The sequence below is a fragment of the Eurytemora carolleeae genome, unplaced genomic scaffold, assembly GCF_000591075.1.
Source record: "Eurytemora carolleeae unplaced genomic scaffold, Eaff_2.0 scaffold1012, whole genome shotgun sequence".
In the NCBI taxonomy this organism is placed as follows: domain Eukaryota; kingdom Metazoa; phylum Arthropoda; class Copepoda; order Calanoida; family Temoridae; genus Eurytemora; species Eurytemora carolleeae.
In genome coordinates, this window is record NW_019397332.1 from 13,292 (window position 1) to 30,567 (window position 17,276).

A 17,276-nucleotide genomic window follows, 5' to 3' on the forward strand; every position below is an offset into this window, starting at 1 on the left:
CTTAGGTCTCTGAAAAGGTGAGCTCGCAGGAAGGGTTTCCAGCGGAAAAGATAAATTTTGCATTTTTGCGCATTCGTTGCGTTGAGTAAAAAATGCACAAATTTCCGGAATTTGCGGAATACACAGACAAATTTGCGTATTTTTGCGCGAAAGTTTGCTTCCGCTATATAAACCCTAATCGCAGGTGAACAAGAAATAAAAAGTTTGTACTATTACTAGTACAGGAAGTACTATTACTAGTACAGGAAGCCTAGAATTTATTAATTTATCATCTTTGTTGTAGGTGTTCTTATTCATTGGAAACCAGTTGGTGAAATTCCCCATCAAGGAATTAATCCAATATTCAAATTTTAATCATTTGTAAAATTCAGAATTTAATGATTTTTATAGGTGTACATTTATTTTTATTCCAGTGGCAGGATCCAACCTCAAGTCTCTAAAATCTAAATTATAATTGTAAGAGACAGAGAAACCTCAAATAAATGTGTGTACAAATGTAGATAAAGACGTAGATACAGATTTAGTAATCAACGCTTTTGATTCTGATAATTACTTTTTTATCATGATTTTTTCAATTAAATGTTTTGGAAATGTATTTAAAAGAAGTATAAGTAATAATGATCAAATATTGAAAAGTATAGATATGTGTTTTGGTGTTGACAGTTCTATATCTGGTAGGAGGTATATGGGGTACACTCTCATTAACACAGGTATTCATTCATTCATTTATTTATTCATCCTTTCATCCTTTCATTCTTCCCATTCACCCATCTATTCATTCGCCTATATAATCCTTTATTAATTAACTTATTCATTATCTATTTCAACTTTTAATGTAACCATTATTATCATTATTAACAATTTAATTGTTATTTTAAGATATTGTTATGACTTTTATTATTATTATAATTGTTAATATTATTATCAATAATATTATTGCTGTTGCAGGAGTACTTACCAGAATGGCTGCTACCCCCTGAATCTGAAGTTTCAAAGGAAATCAATTAATTGAAAATATTTTGAAAGCAAAAAAATATTTATGATTTTTAAAAAATTTGAAGAAAAGATTATTACGACTAATAGGAATTCAATTAAAGCAATGGAACATGTAGCTTAGCTGGTAATTGAGATACATATGGTGTCAAAAAAGAATAGAATTTAAAATTTTAACTTTTCAACATGGTTGATAAACAAACAATCTAAAAGAGTCATAAAACAACAGATACCAGTTATTATTAATAAGGATTTCCCTCCATAAGGATTCTGCAGGATTCTTTAGTTTTTTTGCTATTTTTAAGCTGGCCACACTCATTTTACAGCTCAGTCATTTTTCAGCAAGCTGCGACATTCGACCACAACTTGACTAAATCTAATTTTTTGCCTTTATTTTATTTATTCTGCGGGTGCGTTTTAAATAAAAACATATTATAAGACCACTCTGCAAGTTTACAGGTTGATGAATTATAGACCAAAACCTATCATAAGACCACTCTGCAAGTTTACAGGTTGATGAATTATAGACCCAAACCTAAAATAAGACCACTCTGCAAAAACAAGCTATTACTCAGGCTCTAAATGTCACACAGGGACACAAGCGTAGCTATAAAACAAGCTATTACTCAAGCTCTAAATGCCTTACAGGGACACAAACGTAGCTATCAAACAACAGGCTCTAAATGCCACACAGGAATACAAGCTATAAATCGATCCCAAATGATTGGGACGATCCAGTGCTTTAAATGCCACACACGGACACAAGCCCAGCTATCAAACAAGCTTTCCCAAATGATGGGGATGATCCGCTTTAAACGCCACACAGGGACACAAGCTTTGGCTATCTATCAAGCCCTTAATTGATCTCTACCCTGTACTGAGGAAGGATATCAACTGAAGTACAATTACTCTACACTGTAATCAAAGCAAAGTTCTGATCCTAACTAATGTATTTAAGGTTTATATGTTACAACCTATAGCTATATACAATGAGCAATGAGCTGTTATGCTCACAGACAAAACTACCTGCAATCAGAGCTTAGCTTAGCTTAGCTGGTTACACTAGCGTTATCTTGTAGTGTTTTATGTGTGTAGCGTTTTTCTAGGTACACCATTGAAATCTGTTAAGAATTTTTTAGCTAAGAGGTCAAGCTAGTATAGCCGGTAAAGGATAGGGTTGGGCCGGTACTTGCCGTGCGTCACCTAGGCCAGTAAATGGGGTCGGTCCGGTTCAATTTAAAATTGACCCTAGTCCACAGTGAGCGGAACGGTTCAGGGCTCCCATTAGTCCGAACAGTTTACGAGCATCTGTTTAAATCTTTGACTAAAAGTTCTTTGTTTAATTTTCTAAAAAGGATTTTTTGGGACACCATGTTTTTTTAGAAATGAAGAATTAATTAATGTAGTGGTTTGTGAGCAAAGGTGAATATTTCCCCTCTGTGGGGGAACCAGGGGTTATTCTTATCTCACAAATAAACATCCCTCAGGTATCTATCTATCTATCTATCTATCTATCTATCTATCTATCTATCTATCTATCTATCTATCTATCTATCTATCTATCTATCTATCTATCTATCTAGGAGTTTGAAAGAATAGATGAACTGGTGGAGAAAATGAAGTCCCGAACTGAAAATATTGATGAAATAAATTCCTGGCATTCTCATTTCAGGTTCAAATTGACTTATATCTTCCATCTTTTAAACTGTCAACATTTTTTAAGTTTAAAATATTTCAAAATTGTATGCATTGAAAGTCTCGACGCCTGAACGATTTTTAAAATCATTTGTTAGACAATTGATTTATTTTCGTTCTTATGTCAGAGTCGAAATTTTGCATAACATGAGAAAAGTTTTTAAGTTTCGTAAAAGTCAAAAATCCTAGAATAACACTAAGAAAGGATAATACTGATGGTCAATTTTAGCGTTCTAATATTCATTTTTTCGAAAAAAATTGGAATTTAAACTTTTTACAGATACAAAATGTTTTAATTTTAGGGAGTATATTGAAACGTACAAACAAGGGAATACTAGTTTTCAGGTATTATCATTATTTAAAATCTTAAAGAAACTGCATAAACGTAATTTTAAGTTATTCTCCATGCATAGATGGCGATGTCAGATTTACACCCGGCCTTATAACAAGCTTTGTCTGAATTATGTATATATATGAATTATATGTTTAACAAAGTTTATCATTTGGAGAGCTGATTATTTTCTATTGTGGTTTCTCTACAAAAGTGACTTATCTACTGCAAGAAAATGCAAGGAATGAACAGAATTAAACACCGTTAAACCAAGAAAACGATGATATCTTCTACATTATTGATCAGATAAAGAATTTTCAATTTAAGGACACTGTTGTGAATCGAACATTGTCATTTTTGCATGGAGGGTCACTTGTAATTACGCTTACAGACCCTTACCAACGAACAAAAGTCCCAAAGTCCACTTTAACTCGTAAATAGTTGTTTCAGAACTCGACTTTAAGCATATATTTTATATATTTTATACCACTTTTGGACGAGATTTTTCAGTTCGGCAAAAAAGTCTACTTTTATATAGTTTTTTATATACGTATATATTTCAGTTTTTATATACGTATATATTTCAGTTTTTTCCTTTGTTAAGTTTATCAAATTGTCAGATTAGTGCTTGGTATTTTATTTTCTTCGTTTTTTAGACTTATGAGATATTTGGACTTTTAAGATTTTGGGACTTTTGAAAAGTTTTATAAATTTCAAAATCTTCTTTATAAGCTTTTGCTTTTCTTAAACTATGTGTTTTAGAGAGTAGATATTTGCATGAACAGACTGATAAACAAAACAAAAACGATCGATTATCTGATCGATAATGTGATCGATTATCTGATTGATTATCTGATTGATTATCTGATCGATTATTTGATCGATTATCTGATCGATTATCTGATCGATTATCTGATCGATTATCTGATCGATTATCTGATCGATTATTTGATCGAAAATGTGATCGATTATCTGCTCGATTATTTGATCGATTATCTGAACGATTATCTGATCGATTTTTTGATCGATTGTTTGATCAATTATCTGATCGATTATTTGATCGATTATTTGATCGATTATCTGATCGATTATCTGATCGATTATCTGATCGATTATCTGATCGATTATCTGATCGATTGTTTGATCAATTATCTGATCTGATCGATTATCTGATCGATTATCTGATCGATTATTTGATCGATTATTTGATCGATTATCTGATCGATTATCTGATCGATTATCTGATCGATCTTTTGATAGATTTTTTGATCGATTATCTGATTGATTTTTGATCGATTATCTGATCGATTTTTTGATCGATTATCTGGCTAGATTTGTAGTCGGTTCACATGGAAACATCTTCTCTGAGAGTATTTACATGGTGTAAGAAAATCAAATGTTTTGAAAAATCATTTTTTAAATTTGTTCAGAAACCTTAAATCTTAAAAAGAACGCAATCAAATGCTGAACACTACGTCAGATCGGGGGTTTTCAATTTCACTCTGAGACCATCAGGATTCACTCTTGTATGCCGAGTTCATTTGCGCCTGATCCAATCAGGGTTCAGCCATGTGTTTGGTGTCTATTCTAAACCAATAAAAATTGCATGGCGGTAACATCTATTATTCTATCTCATTATCCAATTAGAAATAAATACTTATATCGGCGCTTTACACTTTATGGAAATATTTACTTCTATTGAAACTATAGTGGATTATATGGAATATTTGTGAAGCTTTTACAAGTTAATTAATCTATGTATCAGATTCATTTTTAATTATGATATTTTAATATTGAATTAAGGTGGGTTTAATTGATTTCCAAATATCCTTCAAGATTATGAATTTATCAAATTGTCTCACAAATCCCAAACCTGACCCAGGGTACAATACTTTGAAATTTCAACAAAAGATCGACAAAAAATATTATGTGAAAAAAATTAAAGAAGAAGAAAATTAAATCTCAAAAAAAAACACAGTTAAATGTTATTCACAATAAATTGTGAAATGCAATTTGTAATTCAACGTTTGTATTTTCTTTTTAATTCAGGATTTGATTAAAGATGACGCATACTTTAGAAAGAAGCTTACGCAATTTCTCTTCAGTCCTAAGGTACTATTGATAATTGCTGGTTTTCGAAACCAAATAATCACTCGCCTCGAGCTTTAATTTTTTAATCCCTAAACCTTTGCAACCTGATGGTGTAAAAATTTGATATTAAAAATTTTTTAGCCACCGAAACTGAGTTCATTGTGAATTCCATATTTCTTTTTTGTACAGTAAATAAATTCTCTAATGGCCCACTTTTAGAAAATCCGGTACCTTGCCGGGCCAACTTTGAACCTGCTGGACAAGCTGTTTATTACATAAAGAGCCAATATAAAACAAAAAGGGTCAGTGCACCAAATAAACAATCTCCTTCTAGTAAAGTTTAAGGGACTAGAAAATCAGAGTTTGTCGAAAAGGCTCAATTCATTTAAAAATAATAGGACAAGAACATTTCTTATCAAAACTTATTTTTAAAGTTATTGACAAAACATTGATTTGCTCATAGAAATCTTATATATACTCATTCAGACCAGCCTGGTCCTGGGGCGAATCTAGGAATTTTTCCAGGGGTATGAAGGGGGGGGCCGGGGGGCTAACTGGTTTTGATCTTCCAGGGGGATAAAACCCCCTGAAAAATAGATTTTTTTAGCCCCTTCAGATTTATTTCCCTGGCAAAGTATTCTACAGGGAAGTGTTGGNCAGGGATTTTTGTCGGATTACATTTGCTTTCTGAAGCTTATACTTTTCTTTCAATAAACTAACTCCAACTTAATCAAACAAATCTGTTCTATTGATGGAAGCTTTTAGTCTAATCCTTTAAGTTGGATTAGAAAACATTAATTCAAATGCAGAGTATTCTAGTATTTTCAAAATATTCAGTGTTTCTGTTTCTTTAAGGAACTTAAGCGTAATTTGAAGTGAACCTCTTTGCAAAGATGTCAATACCCGTATAGACCGATGCCCTTAAAACCTTCATCCATGATAACGTCTTTTTTTTCTGTCTCGAAAACTGTTTAATCCTGAAAACTTATCCATAGTTTCTTCTAAGCAAGAAATGCGCAAGTCACTTTTGCAGAGAATCCAAAAAAGAAAATAAACAGTTTTAATTAAAAAAGCATGTTTACCTAATTCATACTTGATAAAGACGAAGATTTTAAGGGTACTGTTGTAATGAGCGGGGAAATACAGGCTGCAATAAGCCACAACCGTTTTCCTTTCCATGCCTCCACATATTAGCTGTTTTGTCTTCTGGCAGCTATGAGCCAAAACTATTGGGTCTTTTATGCCACAACATTTTTGCCTTTCGACAATACTTACGTTTTAACACAGAACTAGAAATTTTACTAACAATCAAACATGTCACGAATCTATTTTGAAATTTTGTTCAGGGAGCAATCTATCAAGCAAATTTTTGGTTTGCTGAGAAATTGGTTTGCGGTAAACCAGCACCAGATATACTGCTCCAGGTAGATTTTAAGTCAGCTTGCACCAGATATACTGCTCCAGGTAAGATTAAAGTCAGCCTGCACCTAATATACTGCTCCAGGTAGGTTTACAGTCAACCTGCACCTGATATACTGCTCCAGGTAGGTTTACAGTCAACCTGCACCTGATATACTGCTCCAGGTAGGTTTGCGGTAAACCTGCACCAGATATACTGCTCCAGGTAGATTTTAAGTCAGCTTGCACCAGATATACTGCTCCAGGTAGGATTAAAGTCAGCCTGCACCTAATATACTGCTCCAGGTAGGTTTACAGTCAACCTGCACCTGATATACTGCTCCAGGTAGAGTTACAGACAGCGTGCACCAGATATACTGCTAAAGGTAGGTACACAATCAGCCTGCACCTGATATACTGCTCCAGGTAGGTTTACAGTCAGCCTGCATCTGATATACCATGCTTAAGGTAGGTAATTATTGTTAGTCTTCACCAGATATATTGCTCCGGGTAGGTACACAGTCAACCTGCACCTGATATACTGCTCCAGGTAGGGTTACAGTCAGCCTGCACCTGATTTACTGCTCCAGGTAGGGTTACAGTCAGCCTGCACCTGATTTACTGCTCCAGGTAGGGTTACAGTCAGCCTGCACCAGATATACTGCTCCAAGTAGGTTTACTGTCAGCCTGCACCTGATATACTGCTCCAAGTAGGTTTACTGTCAGCCTGCACCTGATATACTGCTCCAGGTAGAGTTACAGTCAGCCTGCACCATATATACTGCTCCAGGTAGGGTTACAGTCAGCCTGCACCTGATATACTGCTCCAAGTAGGTTTAATGTCAGCCTGCACCTGATATACTGCTCCAAGTAGGTTTACTGTCAGCCTGCCCCTAATATACTGCTCCAAGTAGGTTTACTGTCAGCCTGCACCTGATATATTGCTTCAGGTAGGTTTATGGTCAGCCTATACCCGATATACTGATTCAGGTAGGTTTACGGTCAACTTACACCAGCACTCCAACCCCCCCCCCCTTACCTAAACAAATATCCTAATTGTATATCTTATTAAAACTATTTACATTTGTTATAATGATAGAAATGATAATTATATAAAACTTATTTTTCCATATTTCAGGCAATACCTTTTTCTCATTTACGTTTTGAGCGTTCAAGTGAATGGATTCCTGCAATGGAAGAGGTAGAGGAGATAGTGGAATCAATTCCATTCAGGAAATTCATACATCCTTTCACAATATATTCATTTGATAATTCCAAACTAAATAATAATGGTGTCTATCTCTAGGAAATCTATTAAATATCGAGAGTTAGAGACACCTAGAGGCTGAAATATTGTCGTCAATTTGCATCGTACATAAATCAGCCTATACCCACTTTCTTCTTTTCGCGAACACTCTCTTTAAAGTCAAAAGAATTGTATCCTCTAAATCTGTGTCCAATCAAAGTTGATTATGATATCCTCGTTTTTTCCATCTTAAAATTTATTATTTCCAATTGAGGTTTCTCTATATGCACGTATAACATTGATCTTCGTCGGAATTTTTTTTAATTCATTTTTGCTCAGATGAGCGTATAAGGGGTACCGTTGTGAATGAGAAGTCACTTTAAATTATGCCGACAGTCCATTTATGAATCATCTATAAATACAGGGTTTTTCAATAAACATGGGAATTCAGTGACGACTTTGATATCGTCTTCGATCCATTTATCATGAACATAATTACTGCAGTATTCCAGCTTAAACATCTAATATCTAAAACGCCTGGTCCTGAGATTTAAAAAATGTGGTCTAAATATTTTGAATCTTTAAAATTAAAGGAGATATTGCAAAATTTGTGCAACTTTCAATTTATTTAATAAATCAAACTTGTCTTAATATCTTATATATCCATCAATTTTTATGACACAAGAAAGGTAGACCAATTTATAAAAAGCCTCGTTTTTTTACTTTCTTTCTAATGCATTACATATCAGAAATAAAAGACGACTTTCAATTCGTCTCTCAATAGCCATGTTTATTGGGACACCCTGTATATACAGTACGAATATCATGCGTTTTTATTATAAAATAATCTTTTAATTTTTTCCTTTTTAAACCTTGTAAAATGTATGATTATTTTTAGTAACTACTCATTTCCGATAGCTCTAACGTATATAAACTGGAAAACTGATGCTATTGTTGGTACGGAGCTTTTAAGGTATGATGTTAAAGAGACCACTGTATATTTGATAGATATTGATTTCTAACAATACACAGTTTTAAGGTATAATATTAAAGAGACCACTGTATATTTGATAGATATTGATTTCTAACANCTTTGATCTGTATATTTCTAGAAATGCCGGGATAGATTTGACCTGTATATTTCTAGGAATGTAGTGATAGCTTTGATCTGTATACTTCCAGGAATTTCAAAATAACTTTGATCTTTATATTTCTAGGAATGTCTGGGATATCTTTGATCTGTATATTTCTAGGAATGCCGGGATAGCTTTGATCTGTATATTTCTAGGAATGTAGTGATAGCTTTAATCTGTATATTTCCAGGAATTTCAAAATAGCTTTGATCTGTATATTTCTAGGAATGTCTGGGATAGCTTTGATCTGTATATTTCTAGAAATGCCGGGATAGATTTGACCTGTATATTTCTAGGAATGTAGTGATAGCTTTGATCTGTATACTTCCAGGAATTTCAAAATAACTTTGATCTTTATATTTCTAGGAATGTCTGGGATATCTTTGATCTGTATATTTCTAGGAATGCCGGGATAGCTTTGATCTGTATATTTCTAGGAATGTAGTGATAGCTTTAATCTGTATATTTCCAGGAATTTCAAAATAGCTTTGATCTGTATATTTCTAGGAATGTCTGGGATAGCTTTGATCTGTATATTTCTAGGAATATCGGGATAGCTTTGTTTGATCTGTATATTTCTAGGAATATCGGGATTGCTTTGATCTGTATATTTCTAGGAATGTAGTGATATAGCTCTAATCTGTATATTTCCAGGAATTTCAAAATAGCTTTGACCTGTATAATTCTAGGAATGTCTGGGATATCTTTGATCTGTGCATTTCTAGGAATTTCAAAATAGCTTTGATCTGCATATTTCTAGGAATGTCGTAATTCAGCTTTGATCTGTTTATTTCTAGGAATGTGGGGATAGCTTTGATCTGTATATTTGTAGAAATGTCGTAATTTAGCTTTGATCTGTTTATTTCTAGGAATTTGGGGATAGCTTTGATCTGTATATTTCTAGGAATGTCGTAATTTAGCGTTGATCTGTATATTTCTAGGAATGTGGGGATAGCTTTGATCTGTATATTTCTGACAACTCTGATCAGCCTGGGTAGCTGGAGGGGTAGCCTTCTGGTCATGATGTGCGTCCTTCTAACCTGCATAGGTAGTATTGATGGGCGACCTTCTTACCTACATAGTAAGTATTGATGGGCGTCTGTCTTACCTACATAAGCAGTATAAAGGGACATCTGGCGTATACAGGATTAAAACTAGAAGTTTATGCGTAATTGTTGGACAAATGGAATTTCAGGAGAAATATTCAACATGTTTTTTTATGTTTTCCAGTTTTACAAGGGATATGATTAGATTCTTCCTCCCTTCTTTTACGCTGTTGGGTTGTACTTATTTCATTTTATATGTTTCCTTTTATTCTATCTTTCATTATTATATAATTCTAAACCTTTGCTATTTTTATTTATAATTCTAGCTAATTATTATTCATTAATAGTTAAATAGAAGAAAGAGTATAAAAGAGATGTCAACGAAAGTTTAAGTGAATTTGAATTTGAATTAAAATTTTCAAAGATTTCAATTTTGATTTGAAGAACTTGGTAAAGGCTTACGGCGAAAAATAATTGCTTTTGATCGTTACTATAATATTAGCTCTATCTGTTGCATCTGTAAAGAGAAAATTGTTAAAAACGTCTCATACCAAAGAACGTAGAGTCCATACAAATTGAGAAAGTTGCAACATACAACTGGGATCGTAAAAAATCAATTTAATATCAAACAAATCATTTAGATATTAAACCTTATAGTCATCGGCAATTTTTGGACTCATTCTTATACATTTGATATTTCATAATGTTTTTATTTGTTATATACACAATGCAATTGAAACAACGATTTTTTTCCGTTAGGTGTCTTTGCCACGTGGAAACATTAAGAGCATCGAGTGCTCGAGACACCTGGCGGACAAAATAATCGGCGTTTAATTGCTTTGTATAATGTAAATAAAACAAATACAAAATATTATGAAATATCAAATGTACACAAATCCGTCGAAATCATCTTATTTTTCGCGAACACTCCCTTTAAAGATGTCTTTAATTTTTGATATCTATATTAAATATATACATATGAAAATACAGAGTATCTAAGATGTTTTCATTCCAAATGCATGGTGAACTTCTAGATAAAGCTTTCCACTTTTTCTAACACTCGTTTTGAAGCTATTAGAGATCATAATTTTGTCTCTCAGCTGTTATTCATAGTGGGGCACCCTCTAAAAATGTGGTGTAATGATAGGCTGTAACTATTCTATTTTAACTTTTTATTGTGATTTTCTTCTTCTTGTACAATATAAACAATAACAAATTAATCACCGATTTAATAATATTTTTGTCAAGCATTTTCAAAATTTAACAAAAAGCTAAATTTTGTTGGCATACATAAAACTTTTCTGGGGTCATGTGAGATCCCACACAGAATTTTTCCCCGAACGGTTCAGCCGTTTTGACGTTTAATGGACACAAACGGACAGAGAAACAGACAGAAAGACAGGCAAAGTAAATATATGGATACACAGAAAAGAACTCTCTATATCATGTTTACCCATTAATGATATATAAATACATAGATGAGAAATGCATAATCACATAATACGCCACTGTTTTCTACTCTGTTTTTTTCTACATTTTTACATTCCTTTCTGAGAAAGTGCAGCAGTTACGGTTTTCGGCGAAATGGGGAAATCGTTTCGAGAAAATTTCGAATCTTTCGAGTAAAAAATTGAATAACCAAAAATTGCGGAAATTTTCGTTTTTTTCGCGATATTTCGCGAAAATTACAGATTTTTTTTTGTTGCAATTTTTCGCGTTATTGTCGAATATTTTGCTTTAGTTTCACGAAATTCCGCATCGTTTTCACTTCCTTTCGCAAAATTCATTTTCGCGAAAAAAATGCGAAAGTTTTTGTTCCCTGGAGACCCTAGCAGCACTTTTTGCATATACAGTAAACACTCGATTCAAAGGGTTCCTGGTTTGTCTTCCTTGATACGCTAAAATCTCATGATTCTTGATTAAACGGATTTTTTATTTAGATGTAACTGGGTTCATGCACTGGTGGGGCCTCACTATTGATATAACATCGATGAATGTAATAATAATCAGGTAAGCCATCATGGATAGATCATCAATGGAAATACTAGTTTAAATAACACTGTAAACTCCGGTTCATTTCAAGTACCAGGTCCACTTTTCACTATAGCTTCTAGTTAAATTTATGTGATAATAATATTCATAAATATCATTTATTTTATAAATTTATGTGATAATAATAATCATAAATGTCATTTATTTTATAAATTTATGTGATAATAATAATCATAAATGTCATTTATTTTATAAATTTATGTGATAATAATAATCANATCTAACTAACTAACTAACTAACTAACTAACTAACTAACTAACTAACTTACTAACTATCTATTCATCTATCTATCTATATATATATCTATATATCTATCTATCTATCTATCTATCTATCTATCTATCTATCTATCTATCTATCTATCTATCTATCTAGTGTTGGTTTATGTGTGGACTTTTGCGCTCACATTGTACATGGTTTCTTAACAGGACAGGGAACAAGGTAATTATTGATTTATTGATTGCTACATTGATTAATAGGTTTACTTATTGATTTATTGACTGCCTTATTAGTAATCAAAAATCGATTGATTGACTAAGTAAGAGATAAACTATTTGATTTATCACTTGATTAATCAAATGATTGATTTTTGATTGCCTCATTAGTCGTTATTCATTAAATCATCGGTTAAATTGTTGATTGTTGTATTGTAAAATAGGTTTACTAATAAATTCATTAATTGATTTATCAACTAATTGATTCATTGACTCATCGATTGAATGATTTATTGATTGCTCAATTGATAGATAGGTTTACTAATTGATTTTTGAATTGCTTTATTGACTGTCTCATTAGTCTTCGAATCATCGATGGATTGATTTGTTGATTGCTTAATTGATCATTTATTAGGTTTACTAATTGATTTACTGTATAACTCATCAACTAATTGATTTCTTGACTCATTAGTTATCAATTAATAATTAGTTTATTTACAGAATAATTGATAATTTTAATTTAATTATCAATTAATAATTAGTTGATTTACAGAATAATTGATAATTTTAATTTAGTTATCAATTAATAATTAGTTGATTTACAGAATAATTGATAATTTTAATTAAAAATTATTTTACCTTCTGATATGGACAAAACAAACTTTAATTGAACGAAGAAAACTGTGAAACACGAAGAAGGAAACACGAAGAAGTTAGATAGTTATATTTCTTGTTCATTGGATTTAAAAACAAAAATTAAGATGATCCAGGAGATATTTGTTCTAATATATTGTTGTATTGTAGAGAGGAGCGGGTTCTCTACGTGATGGAAAAGGTTGCCCCTGCTGTTATGAACGGAGGGTTTAGTACCATTCTTGCTCTTTCACTTTTAGGTAAATACAGGGTTACCCACAAAGGATGAGATTTCAGAGTTTCTTTCTTGATCCAATCAGTGAATAAAAATACTTTGTTTGAAATAGAAGACGGAATTTACCTTTGGATCGTCATATATTAAGTCGTCTTTACAGTCTCATGCTATGTGGGTAACACTGTATGCATAGTAATTTTTTTTTGAAAATCTTAAATCTGATTTGGGCTGATAATTTTTTGCTCTTTCTTTTTTATCATTTATTTTTACAAATTTGATTGATTGAACAATTCTATTTAGATTAATTTAACGTATGTTTTTGATTTAACATAAAGACCGGGGGTGGAATAATATTACTCTTCCCCCTCCCACGTAGAAAAGAAAAATGGGAACTGCAATACCCCCTTAATTGGAAAAAATGGAAAAGCTTTCCCCTCCCCTGATTTCTTGTTTACTCCCCTGAGCAAAACATGAATTCAAATCAAAAACTTATTTTGAAAAATAATTAGCAGCACATTTTGAAAGAGTAAAAAAAACCTTTTTTCAGTTACTTCACGTTCCCATATTTTTATATCCTTCTTTAAAATCTTCCTCTTGATTTGTCTATTCGGCCTCTTCCATGGTCTCGTCACACTTCCGGTCGTCCTAGCCTGTATTGGGGCGACGGAGGAAAACTCAGGTAAAATATGAAAACGACTGTATGTAAAAAAAATTGAAAACCGAGGCCGAATTTAAAGAATTTTAACTATGCCTAGAGTTTAGACGCGGTTCAATCATGGTTGGTGCAGCTGGAAATTTTAATAAGTATTTCGAGATTTGAGCCGCGCTCAATTGGAACCGGTTATTGGTGGTTCATCGACACGGTTCAAATTCTTTAAATTTGGCCTCCTCGCGTACGCATTTTTATTGTCAACAACTAGAAAATTCCAAAGTCAAAATTTCAAAAGTTGCATGATCTGGTGTAGTGTTTACTCATACAAGCCCTTCTAGTCTACCCAGTATGTGGTTGACCCAGCGTGTTTTATGCAACATAATTAGGCTGGCTGATCTATTTTGTGAACAGGATTGTATTTATGTTTTTAAAAGTAACTGCAAGTGCAAAAGTCATTTTTTCATGTTAAGAGTATTTATTCCAAATTCACGGCATTAACCTTTGAACCTCTATCTCACGTAGAACTAACTACATTGAAGTAAACACTTGTCAAGGAGTATGTTCAGTCACATTTTCATTTCTCATAACTGCATTCACAGCCTGTTCAGAATTGACTCACTGCACTTTTAACCAGAGGCCGAATTTAAAGAATTTGAGTCGCGGCTTAAATATGGTTGGTTCCACTTAAAATTGTATTCAATGTTTCAAGATTTAGGCAGGAGCTCAATTGAAACCGGTTTCAGGCGGATTTGAGACGGGACTCAAATTCATTAACTTCGGACTCAGAACATGGATCCTGTTGTGAATCGGACATGCCATGCCATCAATGATCTTCTAGAATTGTTGAACTAAAAGAAGGTTTATACTTGAATAAGCTGTATCATGATCCTAATAAGTGCACTTGTCTCATATTAAGATATTTCTTTATTTAGAAAATAAAGAGGAAAAGGGAAATGACCAAACTGCTGATGTCGATGAAGGTTTCAGGTGAGTGAGTTTTATATATTTAACCCTGATTTCACACTCATTTGTAAAGATGGGAATACTTTTTTTAGGTTTGTTTTTACATATTTAAGATGTTTTTGACATCTAGGAGGCTCCGAAAAAATTAAATTGATTGACTAAAATTATTTTTAAGCTATTTAAAATGAATTCTTATCCAGATTGATTAAATCAATTTTTAACTGTGAGAGTAAAAGTTTCGCACCAATTTATAAAATTTGACTGAACCAATCAGGCCCAAATTTTGTAACTGACTCTGGAGAGGTATATGAACGAAAAAAATAGAAAAATTTGCCTGAACAAAAATAGAGTGAAAATCCACTAATTCGAACAGAAAAATTGCAAAGAAACTGAGTTTTAGTCCCAAATTCTGATTTTCAAATCGCTATATCTTTGTAACCTGATGGTGTAAACCTTCGATATTTCAAACTATCATTATTTGATCTAAAATAATTCATAGTTTGAAATATCTAAGGTTTCCGACATTGATAAGCAAAGATATAGGGATAAGAAAATCAGAGTTTGTGACAAAAACTCAAATCCTTTTTCCATTTTGTACGAGAATATACAAATTTAAATTTTTTTTGACACAAATAGAATTTTTCCGTCCAATCTTCCTTGCTCATCAACATTTTTGCGTAAATTGCTTATTTCCATAGAACAGCTATGTGTATTTGATGTTGTTACAAAGCAACTGGCTTTACTAGACACTATTGAATCACTAATTATGTAAAAATGGGCCTGTTCACCAACTGTCATGTTTTCTGCAGGACACCCTGTATATAAATGTATTATTACATAATTACAGTGAGCTGGAGACTAATCTACAAGCAAAGATGGGACAGAATAATCCAATTATCAAAATCAAACAATTCAGGAAATTATTTAGAATTTTCACATGGATCTGAGATGAACAAAAATGTGCGGAAAGATGCCGCTGATGATGTAGAGATTGTACCAGAAGAAATAGTTCTGTTAAGTACAACAGGAGCAGCTGAAGTTGAAAATCCGCCAAACTGTGAGAATACCTCAAACAATAACCAAGAACTAGAGAAATTATCGCTTAAAAATCTAGAATGTTCGAATGAAAGTGCGGCAGAAAAATCGACGAAAAATTTTACCTTAAATAAGATTTTACGTCATTCTAGAAACAAATCAGTGATGCTAAAAAAATGCCCAGAACAAAATACCTCAAACCAGAATTTAGAATCTGCAGGAAATGTTTAGATTCGAGGCTGTTCCTTTTCAACATTACAATGGTCGACCAGATAATATCTCCAACTGTGTGCGTCCTAAGTATCTATCTATCATTCTATTAAATAAGAATCTAGCTTGAGACATCTAGCGCCAGCGGCAAAGCCATCGCCCCCCAATGTACATCATCAGGACGGACTTTGGTCACAATCAAATGGTCGTTGAAAGAAACGGCCTCGTGATGCAGGGTGTCTCAAATCACACTACTGTCCTTTAAGTATGATTCAATTTATAATATTCTGTCACTTTGAAATCTATAAATGATCAATAATCAATTGACATAATTTTGTATTCACAAAAAATATGATTGGAAAGGTTTTGTAGACTTTAAAAAATGACTTTCTAAATTCAATACATAATACGCATTGTTTTCTTTACATATTCTTTGAGACATCCTGTATTGTTAAGTTCTAGATAATAACCATCCATTTGTCTTTACAGTTAAAATTAATCTATTAATATTTTTTTACGTCTCCAGCTCCGTATCCGTTATTTATTAAGAGCCTAATTGCGCCTAATTACTTAAATAAAAAGCTCATTGTAAAATATACTTATCACCAGCACTGTGAATAATTTTAAGAGATATTAAATTATTGTTAAACATGAGAGCTGAGAGACGAATTGAAAAACGTTTTTAATCTTTGAAATAATTTTTTTTGTGATCATTATTCAAGAGGTATGACGGTAAATTAGGTTTACAAATAAATGCGGCAAATTATTTCAAAGATCGAAGTCGATCCTCAACTCGTCTCTCAACTGTCATGTTAAAAAAACCAACCTATTGGATAAAATGGATTACTATTTTGAATTATCCATAATAACTTCTTGCAGGTGTTCTGTGTACACTTTCTCTCATTTGCCGGGCCATATGAAATTCTCTGTATTTAATTCTGAAAAGTTATGTATTTAGTTATGTACAATAAACAAACAGTGAAAACCTGAAAACGGTGGATTTCTCGTAGTCTCTATCGAACTGTTATTTTATCAAATAACTTTTATATACAGGGTGTCCCAAAAAACATGGGAATTCAGCGACGAATTGGATATTGTCTTTGTTATGAATTAGCATGTAATACCTAA

The 17,276-nt window shown here is 32.6% G+C and overlaps 1 protein-coding gene across 1 annotated transcript; it reads left to right on the forward strand.

Moving 5' to 3' along the window:
* Positions 1-287: 287 nt before the first annotated feature.
* LOC111713559 (protein patched homolog 2) lies at positions 288-17,248 on the forward strand. The gene is made up of 17 exons (XM_023488440.1): positions 288-328; positions 642-710; positions 949-996; positions 2,400-2,480; positions 2,577-2,665; positions 2,991-3,033; positions 5,069-5,131; positions 6,457-6,534; positions 7,647-7,741; positions 8,653-8,727; positions 9,829-9,935; positions 11,874-11,943; positions 12,362-12,427; positions 13,225-13,313; positions 13,836-13,967; positions 14,873-14,928; positions 15,840-17,248. The coding sequence occupies exons 5-17, from the start codon at positions 2,610-2,612 to the stop codon at positions 16,167-16,169; spliced, it is 1,260 nt and encodes a 419-aa protein (XP_023344208.1). The 5' UTR covers positions 288-328; positions 642-710; positions 949-996; positions 2,400-2,480; positions 2,577-2,609; the 3' UTR covers positions 16,170-17,248.
* The last annotated feature ends 28 nt before the right edge of the window (positions 17,249-17,276 follow it).

Bases quoted from the DNA above. Each gene is read 5' to 3' on its own strand.
- LOC111713559 (XM_023488440.1), top strand. From the start codon at position 2,610: ATGAAGTCCCGAACTGAAAATATTGATGAAATAAATTCCTGGCATTCT. The intron at 3,034-5,068 runs GTATTATCATTA...TTTTTAATTCAG, and splicing joins AAGGGAATACTAGTTTTCAG to GATTTGATTAAAGATGACGC. The intron at 8,728-9,828 runs GTATGATGTTAA...GTATATTTCTAG, and splicing joins GTTGGTACGGAGCTTTTAAG to GAATGTGGGGATAGCTTTGA.